General features: G+C 34.7%; 1 protein-coding gene across 5 annotated transcripts in view; it reads right to left on the bottom strand.

The window, feature by feature from the left end:
• Window positions 1-2,731: 2,731 nt before the first annotated feature.
• KIF6 (kinesin family member 6) overlaps window positions 2,732-11,084 on the bottom strand; it is a 173,301-nt gene continuing 164,948 nt past the window's right edge. For 3 of the 5 annotated variants that reach the window (XM_048080089.2, XM_048080090.2, XM_048080088.2), the window contains 3 exons: window positions 10,728-10,817; window positions 8,660-8,766; window positions 3,939-5,278 (listed from right to left, as the gene is read on the bottom strand). In XM_048080089.2, the coding sequence (XP_047936046.2) occupies window positions 5,262-5,278; window positions 8,660-8,766; window positions 10,728-10,817 (214 nt within the window). In that variant the 3' untranslated portion in view covers window positions 3,939-5,261. Of the gene's footprint in view, window positions 2,947-3,938; window positions 5,299-8,206; window positions 8,215-8,659; window positions 8,767-10,727; window positions 10,818-11,084 lie in introns of those variants that run through there. The other 2 variants (XR_007169484.2, XM_048080091.2) reach the window with 2 other exon arrangements.

The raw sequence follows: 11,084 nt of genomic DNA, 5'->3' as shown, positions 1-11,084 counted from the left end.
TTTCTTCCTAATTTTAGGTTACCACATTGGAATAAAACAAGATTCTGTGCAGTAGCCCAGAAGTTATGTCTTGTTGCAGGTAAAAAGAAACTCAAATATATAAAATTGAAATTAAAGAGAAAACTCATGGTTTCTGAGTGAGTTCTAAATCCAGAATAGTGAGCTCAGCATGCCTTACCACATTGGAAATGAAATTTGGCTTCCAGGTAGAAAGACTAATAAATACTATACCAAAGTAATAGTGTTAGCAGATCCCTTTTGATGATGGGATGGCAAAGCACCGTGTCTAATCTAACTTCTCTTATGGTTCTATAATAGTCTTCTGACTAAAAATAAGTAAAAACCGAGTCCACAAACTTTAGAAATAAAAATTCATGACAGAAACAAAAATGTTCTTGACTGTAGCTAAACTTGGAAGTTGACTGTTACTCAAAGGTCCTACTGTTCCAGTGCTCCCTGCCAATGCTAAACACAAGAGTGCATTTAGTCTCAAAGCTACGGAATGAATTCTCACAAAATGTAGTTTGAATCCAGATCTGAATCTGACCTCCTTGATTAGTTCTTCAGTTTTCCTATCTTCCTCCCTCAATGCTATTGTAATAGATGACTTTCCCCAGAGAAAATCTGAGCCCTCTGGAAAGGACAGGTACCAAAATGACACCCCGGCCTACAATCAAGGTCATGAATGACCTTATATATATTACATGGAGCAAAACAAAGGATTCAGAGTTCTCCAATTACTTCACCTATTGTTACAGTTCCTAACAATTCTTAAACATGTACAGATAACAAATAAAATTAGGCCTAAAATAAATGACATAGTTTCCTCACTCTATGTTTCAAAAGCCAGAAAAAAATGCCATTGTGATCAATAGGAGAATAATTTATATAGATACAAATAAGATTTTCTAAAATAAGTAATTCAGTGTTTGAAAGATACCTTGGTTGAATCTGTCATCCTCAAAAATCTGATGAAGGATGACTTTTAGGACTAGTTTTCCTGAAAGAAACTTCTCTGAACAGAACTAGATGACAAACTGGATGCAAAGATCCAGGGACCCATTCTTCTTCAGGTTATGCACTACAGCTTGAACAACTCATACATGGAAATACTGAATTGTTTTGAACTCATCTTGCTCCTTGAATGATTTATGACAAGTGCTAAGGAAATTATTTAGAACCATGTTAAATATAAATAGCAGTAACTTAGTGCATTTCTTCAGGCATGTCACTGCCATCTGGCAAATTTCTACTTCTGATTTTGTTCCCACTCCAAATTTAAGCCAGTAATTTTGACTTACTGATTTACACTCACATAGGTGAAAACATGGAGCATTTTCAGATAAAGGTTGCCTTATTGGTGAGGTTTCAAAGCAAACATTACAGGAAGTGAAACAGAAAATAATAACGGAAGATCATTTAACATTGATTTAAACAACAATAAAAGTGATTACTATGAAATAATCTAAAAATAGAAGTACAATTATTGTGGTTATTAACAATGAACTTTGAAAAGACAAACAAATTCTGTACGGAGCTACCGAAAAAGCTATATCTAGCAAGGCATTCCCAGATTTTCATCTTATTGACATCATTTCACCAGATGGATATTTGGTACAGGTTGCACTTACAAGATCTTAACACTTAATTCTGACAAAGTGCTCTGAATTTATACTACTAACATAAAACACTTGCATCTTATAATTTATCAAACCAATAAACCCTCTCCATGGGAAGATATTACAATATATACTTACCCTGTTAATGTGTGTGAACCTCATTATTCCACTTCAAAGCCTCTTTCATAACAATTACAGAAGTGAAAACAGGAGATTGAATTGGGTGTGTCCATCTTCCAAGCAAAATAAACTCAACATAAGGTTATGTCATTTTCTCAAAACTGGTGAGCTCAAGGGTTTCACTAACATGGCACCAGACTGGGCATAGCTCCCTGGCAGATTCAGCATGAATGAGAACAGGCCCTTTAGCCTTCATTACAAATCTACATCATAACCTGTCCGTCCCAGAAACTATATTGTTGTAGGAGATGTCAGTGGATGTCTATCCTCTCCTACAATAAACCATATGGAAAGATCGAAAATGCCTTGAAATGAGAAATGAGATGAACCACAATGTCTGGCATGAATTAATCCTGGAAGTATCTGTATGACATCCAGCACTGTACCACTACTGCCCCAAGAAATTTCCACAAACAAGACTGGTTGGATTTGCTCTGGTTGAAGATAATAAATATATTGTATTTACCATATAAACATTTAAACAACCAGCAACTAGTTATCACTGTGAATAGACAGGAGTTGGCCATGTATGAGAATCTCTATACTTTGTGACAGTATTTTAAAGGTGGCTTAGGCAAGACTCAGGTCCATTATAAAAGTGGGCCACAGACTATTTCTTCAGCATGGTAAATGCTAAGGTTATTTCCAATTAATCTAGACATTATATGAAGATAGATTATTAAAACAAGTAACTTTGTTAATCTGTGGACAAACAGACTTTCTTGAAGCAATGAATTCTTTCATGAAGAGAAAAGGACAAAAGGACTTGTAGGGGAACCCAGTTGCCTTCTGACAGCTATAAGGCCATCAAGAAGATGGAGCCAGGCTTCTCACAGCGTGGCATAATGGGAGGCAGAGACAATAGCCATTACTTTAAATAAGACAAGTTCAGACTGGACATATGGATTTTTATTTATTTATTTATTTATTTATTTATTTATTTATTTTTGGTGGTGAAATCAAGCATTGGAACAGATTGCTTAGAAAGGTTGTGCAGTGTCCATCCTTGGAGGTTTTCAAGTTCAGAATGAACCAAGCCCTCAAGAGATTGGTTTGCTGTCATAGCTGATGATGCTTTCAGCAAGTATGTTTTTTAGCTTGTGATATCCCTTCCAACCTGAATCTTCTTATGGACCTAAAAGATAATCTTTGAAGAGTAGAAGCATTTTTTCAAAAAAAATGTATGCTTTATTTCTTAAGACTATTATGTATGAATCAACAAACTTTTCTTTCTACAGGATACTATGGAAATATTCAAAAGAAGCAAGAAAAGGTTTCTGCATTTGTATTTATTTATATTGTTTTCTATTATTATGTTTTCTATTTTGGATGCATTCTTGCTGAAGCTCTTATTATATATTTATGTGTATAGTCTTAATCTCAGAGCAAAATCAGGCATTGCAATCTCTCTGCAAATCAGGCATGACTTTGCTGATAGTGATTAAATTTCACATTGATTTTACAATATTGTAAAAAAGAAAAACAACCAAACAGAAAAATACAGGTGAGCAAACACCTTAGGTGTGACAAACTGAGAACAAAAGACTGGATATGTAATAATCAAGAAACAGCAGTGTAACATTGGTCTTACCAGGATAATACTGAGATTTTTCTCTTAACCAGTTACTGAAAGCTCTTGGAAATGCTTCAATGTCAAAATAAATGAGCTATTGTACCAGTAATACTCCTTTGGCCACCTCCAAAAAAAATCACTGTAATGGAGATTTTACTGAAATGAGGAAAAGACAGCTACTTCACCCAGCAATGGTTTGGAACCTCTGGTTGGTTCTTCTTTAGCTTGCTGGGTTAGATGGAGGAAGGATGGTGGTCCTTAATGAAGCTATATAAAAATGAATTCAGTATATATATAATGGAATGTGTATCTATAATAGAATGACCTCTGAAGAAGAAAAATAAAGACAAACTTCCTGGCAGAATTTGGGCAGTATAATAAAACCTCCAGCAAAGCAGACATATGAAAGGGGGAGATCAAATCCTCAACTCTCTCTTCTTTTCTCAAAGCAACAATAGATCTGACTTTCATCTCACCTTGTACATCCTACAGGCTGCATAAAGTTTACCAATTTATGTGGTAGTAGTGCTTATTTTTACAGAAAATTGAAATGCAGAAAAAAGTATAACTTCAATATTTCTTTATTGATTTCATCTTAGTTGTTAATTTGATGGATATCTTCTGTAGGTTTGAACACATCAATTCATGATGTACTTCTTAATAACTATAAATTTGCCACCGAATTCAGTGTCAGCAACTTGAGGACATACATCTTTGAGATTGATATGAGACTTCTGCCAGTATACTCTTGTGTTTTTATATGACCAACGTAACCCCTTCCAAATGGGTGACTGTAAGCTTATTGATAGCATGAAAAACAGCAGTTTCAGTCTGAAAGTATGTATATCTCAGAAGAATTGACTCTGTTTTGCGTTGCATTTTTGAACTTGTTTTGGCTTGAAGAGTAAAATAAGTTATTGCGTAACCAGGTATTATGCAATAAAGTAATATTGAGTCAATAGTGAAGTTATGTTGTATACAATATATAAATGAACTTAGATTTTCACATCTCATCTTGTTATGTTTTATTTGTACAATTATTTATTTGTACAATTTATTATGTACAATTATTTGTTCATTTTTGCTATAAGCCCATCAAGTGTCACTGTTTAGTCTGAAATCCGGATATTTTGGGAAGGTTTATATTTTGAATAACAGTGTATTCAAACGGAAGAAAAACATTTTGGAAAATTTAAAATGTAGAATTTATTTCCAATAAAAATGAATGTTCATATTAAAGTACAATATCAGTATTTTAATATCAGTATTTTAATAATCAGATATGAAAATTATTATTTATTGGGGAAAAAATAAAAAGCAGAAAAAGGTCCAAAAGGAATTTTGTAGGATTTTGTAACTACTATTTTTGCAGACATCTCTAGATGCCAACTAGATGTAAGCAACAAAGCTTTATGCAAATCCAGAGACAAAACAAGTCAATTTCACCTGAATTTCTTCTCAAGTTTCCAGTGCACAAAGGAGAAAAATACCAATCCATCAGTAACAATAAAAGTTCCCCAGACTACAGATGTAATGCTCTTATTAGATAATTTTAACTTTTAGAAAGCATTAACACATTAGATAATTTTAGTATTGAGAAAACTGATAATAAATTCCCAATAAATAAACATATTCAGCAAACTCCCGATCAGTTTTAGTTTTGCTTAATTTTAATGCAAGCTGAAGATACTGAGTGCAAATTTTCTGATATCATTCCCTTGAGAAATGGATTTCACTGTCAAATACAAGTCACTCCTATTCACTTTCTTACCAGTTAAATCTGTACATCCAAAGTAGTCATTTGTACCTATTTCTAAACAGAAGAGGAAGGTAAATAATAAAGGTCTTTAACAGATTCTAAAAGGAAATTGTGGACTGCAACAAGAACTTCATTTGTTCCCCAAGCCTGAAAGGAGATAAAGAATACTTTAGATTATATTACAGGATGTGTTATCAGTTTTAAAAAGAACTTCACAAATGCAAAACAAAAGAATGGAAAAATAAGGTATTTTAAAACTTCTAAGTTTTAAACTTTTAAAACTTTTAAGGCAAAAAAAAAACACAAAACAACAACAACAACAAAAAACATCCACTCTTCTGCATTTTCATTTCTCTACTTCAAGACTGACCAAGGCAAAAAAAATCATATATTTGCAGAGTACTTCTTTCTAAAAAGCTTTCCAATTTTGTTGTTACAATGCTTTACCAATCTCAGCAAGCCCCTGTGAGTGTACCTGCTTTAATTCATCTCTGGTTAGAAAACAAATGGTAACAAACTACAAACTGAGCTAATCTTCCCTGAGACCTCTCATTATCTCCTTTACATTACTGTCACTAAGGATATTGAGCATTCCCATGCTTTCTGTTTATGAAACGTATTTTCCACTCCATTGGCTTCTGCACACATTTATCCTCTTTTATTTATTTCTTTTTTTTCAGCTAATGCAAAGTGGGGCCCTCAGTTTGCTTCTAAGATATTGATATAACTGTTTGTAAGAGTCAGGATCAATAAAGGAAGAGCAAAGGAAAGAGCAATATGTTGACATTTTTTAGACCCAGTGGACTTTGGTTTGGCTGAACTTATGCCTTCTCACTTTGTTTCCTACATGGCACACTGTGTAATAATCATGCAAGGAGTACATACATTTGTGTGTTAATGCAGAAATTCTTATTGAACAACTCAGCTGCAGAGAGCTGGACTAGGAGTCAGCACACAGCTTCTGTACAAAGCTGTCTGACTAAACTCAATGGCTCTGGCACAATTATTTCTTTCCGTTTTATCTTGTAGATGTTTGAGATTTATTGAGGAAAAGTTCTGTTTGAGACCAATAATACTTTATTTTTCTTTTTTTCTCACTGTATTTGCTCTTCTTCTACCCATCCTCCCTACTTATCTGCACTTTACCTATTTTTTATATATATATATATATATATATATATATATTATAAACAAAACCAAGTCCCCATCCCCACCTCACTGGAAAAAAAAAAAAAAGAAAAAAAAAGTACGACCCTCAAGTTCTCATTTGCTTTGGATGCAACTATTATTGGAAATTTCTTGTAGCATACAACCCTAAAGAAGTTATTGTGACTCTCTTCTCCTTTTAGTCTATGAGTCTGGAAACAGGTCAAGGAAGAGTGAAGTGATGACAGAAAGAATAGCCGAGAAGAGGCAGTTAAGCAGTGTTTGAGACAAGCTCAGAACCTTGCTTGAGATGAAGCAAGAAGTCTTGTAGTTAAATATACCCCATGTGAAACTTTTGTCCCTTTAATTTCATGGAAGATCAGAGGAGAAAGTGGTGAGCAGTCTGAAACCTTGGGGACTCTACCCGGTCGTATCCTTTACTCCGTATATTGTGCCAGGCTGTGCACACAGGAAAAGGGAACATGTAGCACTATTAGAGATATGGGAGTAGGGGAGGCAGTCACTTAGACCATTTTCTTATCCCAGTTAGAAAAGCTACCTCAGCACTTCATAAATATCCTCAGGTTCCATCATGGTGCTGAACAGAAAAGTACTTCCTTAGCGGTCCTGGTCCCTTCATCTTGCTACATCAGAATTAACAAACTTTTTGATCAATGGCTCCTGCTCCATTTTTCAGATCAGGGAAGTCTTCCTTTCAGTCCAGTAAAAGAAGCCTTTAATCTGCCAGGTTGACTCTAAATCCTTCTCAGAACTTGCTGCTGAGCTGTTTCATATCTATGACACATCAGGTCCCCAAGTATTTATAATATGCAGGTCATATTTATGAATCCTCTTTACTCTTTCCCCCCTGCTTAGTGACTGGTTGCGCCATTCAGCTCTGCACTACCAGGATTGTCAGAATAAGTCAGAACTTCAGAAGAATTTCTGAAATTAAGTCAGAAAATAAGTCAGAACTTCAGAACTTCAGAAGGATTTTTAAAGTGTTGACCCTCCTTTGTTCTGCAAGAATACTATTCATGACCTTCAGGCCAGATAGTTGTCAATGTAGATAATGCCTAGTCCCTTCTGAAACTGATGTATGATGTTAGGTAATAGCCTGTGGCTGAAAAGCAAGCAGGATGGAAAAGGCATTTGAGAGAGATGTTCCTGATATGGTATGATTTAGGAGATAGATGATCACAGGACAAGATGTGCTTGATAGATTACTGTATACAAAATGGATCAGATCTGGACACTCTAAAGGCCTGAAATGTTTGTTGTAAGACACTTATCTCTAACCTATTTCTGGTGAGCTGCCTATAAATTCAACTTAATTTCATTTGCAGAAGAAACTTGACAACAGCTTTTCTAAATAAAGACAAAAGGGAACCCAAAGCCTAAGTGTGTTAAGTGTTTGCTTTGGATGAGTGTAAGGGGGCTGTTTTTTCAGCCACTGTGTGTTTACCTGACAGTTTTACCTGATAAGCAGTGTGATAACAAAACCCCACTTTGTGACAGTGCTAACACCATCTGCCAGGTGCTGATAGCTTACTGAATAATGCTGTCATCAGCGCTCAAGTGCTGATGGAAAGTTATTGCTTCACTAGCCACTATTGCTTTAATCTTCTGTCTAATTGGTTGCTGCAACTAAAAACTATTACTCAAAAAAAAAAAAAAGAAAAAAAAAGAAAATCACAGATTGCTTTTCTTTATAATAATGAATTTCTTTCAGGCTACCTTGCAGCACCACTATTGTGTATTTAGTGCTTTCTGCTTCCTGCCAATTTTACTAATCATACTGTAGAGTGAGCTAACTTTATTGCCTGCCTATGATTTCTCTCAGTAACTGATTTGGTGACAAATATCCATAGAAAGTTTTACTAGACCTTGATATAATGAAATATCCTTTAATAATATACTCTGTTAGACACAGCGGGCTAGTCTGCTTGATGAAGTAGGGTGCAATGAAATCATTTGCATAATCTTTATTTGTTGTTAATTATTACAGCTAAATTAGTACCAGCTGAAAACCAGGCCAGATAGTAAACAAAGATTTGGAGGTATTTAAATTACTGAGAAACCACATTCAAGTGCATTTTCAAGTGTAAATAAATACACCGTGCTGGCAGCACAGACACGCATGACGGTGGTTGGTTAAAACAGGCAGCCTTCATAGTTTTAGGTTGCAGCATTGAGCTACTAAAATAAATACATGTGAAGAACCTCAAGGGTTTAGAATGGCTGAGGATGTAATGTAATATAACTTAAGCCAGAATCAGTTCTCACTTGTGTCAGTGTAAATGTGGACTAAAGCTATTTTGGCTTTAAAATGCTCTACTGGAGATTTTTGTTTGGCCTCCTATTTGTTTTGGCAGGATTTACCTTTCTTTTGCAGGATGTTCTGTCTTGCTTTAATAAAAGCTAGGATGTCAGCATCAGTCTGGCTGTCTCCAGTTAGAGGAATAGGTGTATTTGAACTTGGTGAGGTCCTGAAATGAGAAAGAGTATTTGTGGTTTTAACTGAGTAAGGTTATTTTTCTGTTGCTTTATCTCTCTTCTTCAACATGGAGGACTTCGTTTTCCAACTAGAGATGTATAGATGTTAGAGAGGGCATGGTTCAAAGTAAAATCAAGCTCAGGACACCTAAATGCTCTTACGTAGGCTCCTAAGATCAGTTAATAGCTTTTTAATTTGCTAGGGCTACATGCTGATTGGTTATAAAGCATCTCACAAAGGATTAAAAATATTTTACTGCTGAGTCAAAGACTTACCACCAAGTGGAAAGGCCTTGCATAGTGAGTTTACCAAAGAAATGATACAACATGCCATATGTTTGTTTGTTTCAGGAAAAAAGGCAGCTATTTATTTGAACAGATAATTAGTATCTTTGCCTACTGTAAGGGAATTAAGGTTTCATCCATACATGGCAGTAAACAAGCACATGATATTCACGACATTTGCTGACAGAGGCAACTTCTTTGTGCTGTTAAGTCTCTGGCCCGGACCAAGCCCTTGTATCTATGCAGTTAAATCACTGACTTACATCTGCTTTTGGATAGACCCTCTGGTGGTATAAGATGATGTAGTACAAAGAAGCTATTTTAATCAGCTAAGAATTTGGCCTGGTGTCTTTAGCCTTGTGTAAACATCAATGTTAGAATCAGAAATATAGTGATAAAAACTACAATGTGAAAGCACAAGTGGAATTAAAGGGAGAAAAAATATTTTCACATACCCCACCTTTCTAATTATAGTTACTTCTGATGTTTCTTACCGTCTATTGCAGTAAAAAGTAATTGTGCCTAGCACAAAACAGAAGTCTGACATCCTTGTCTTTGTGCTACCAATTAAGTCCTCAGTCACTGAATTTGTGAACCAAAACAGAAAAAAATGCAGAAATAACAAATGAGCTCAATAAAATATCTCTTATGTAATGTACAAGGAGAACTCAAAATACCAGCAAAGGAGCAATAATACATAAATAAAAAATATACAATGTATTTGAGAAAATGCTGTCTAAATTCCATTTTAACTTCCTTTCTTCTGTTTTTTTTTTAAGCATAAATGCAATTTTAAAATGCTATATTTGGGGGGATGAACTCTTCCATATTTTTTGGTGTTGTTTTGGAAAATGAATGAAAAAAAACAACACCTTGTTGTTTGTTCTTACTTCTGCAGTTGGAAAAATAGTAACTTATCCATATTTTCCTAAGGGCATTAATAGACCTGTTGAGTACAATGAGAATGTAACTTCTGGAAGTATACTGATTTGGTATGATGTTTTGGTGGGAGAAAAGAACATGGAAATTAGCACGTTAGAAAAAAATTAAGAGCTGTCAAAGAAAAAAAAAAGGGAGAGAGAGTAGTTTCCACTTAACTGCTAAGCTAATTTTCACAAAGCGGTACGTCTTTTGAAAAAAACATGATGTTATTTTTGCTGAGCCTGATACACCCAGGCTGCTGCTATAATTTTATTATACTAGAATAATTTGTAGGAGGGAAACTCAAAATATTTTAAGGATACACAGGAAAACTTATCTAAAATTTTACAAAAATTTCAAAAGGACAAAATCATGAGAATGAAAATTTTCTACACAGACTTTGCATTCCGTGATAGTTATATACTCTGATCTCTCTTTCTTTCAAATGTTTATATTTACTCTTTCAGTCTCTTTCTCTTGCAGGAGAAGAAACAGTCATGAGGATTCATGATCTCATGGGGGTGAATACCTCAGGCCAAAAAGAACCCATTTCTTTCCTATTGATAATGCACCTATGTGTGTAAAGCTATGGGACAGCTTGTGTTGTTTTGGAAGTTGGAGGAAAACCTGCTATTTCCACCTTTTTGTGTGTGTGTGGTTTAAATAGACTGTTTTTACAGAGAGTGATAGAGGCTTATCCAGGTGTTGTATTACTGGTTTGCATTTTCCTCTGAATAACCCTTCTTACCTTGTTTTTGAAGTTGAGTTATTAAAATTATTTGAATTGTTTTTCCCAGATGTCTCTTCATTAAAGCTGGCTCTTGTGGTCTCTGAAAAGCTGGAATGGGAGCAGAAATGAAAGGTAGAATATAATCCTTGTAGAGGGAATGTTAGTACATGCTAAGTAACCACAAAGAAAAGTGTTTTTCAAGCTTTTTTTTTTTTTTGCCTATATTTTTTGTCTATATAAAACTCTTGTTTACTGGAAGAAAGAGTGCTTTCATTTGAAGCCATGTGATGATTAGGTTTATGTAGGGAATGTGACTACTAAGGAATGACACATAAACTCATAAAGATTATGCTTTTAGTATTTGCTTTCTAAGCA

This window comes from Anser cygnoides, chromosome 3 (genome assembly GCF_040182565.1).
Source record: "Anser cygnoides isolate HZ-2024a breed goose chromosome 3, Taihu_goose_T2T_genome, whole genome shotgun sequence".
Taxonomy (NCBI): domain Eukaryota; kingdom Metazoa; phylum Chordata; class Aves; order Anseriformes; family Anatidae; genus Anser; species Anser cygnoides.
The sequence above is the reverse complement of the archived record's forward strand: the minus strand, read 5'-3'. Positions and strand labels throughout refer to the sequence as shown.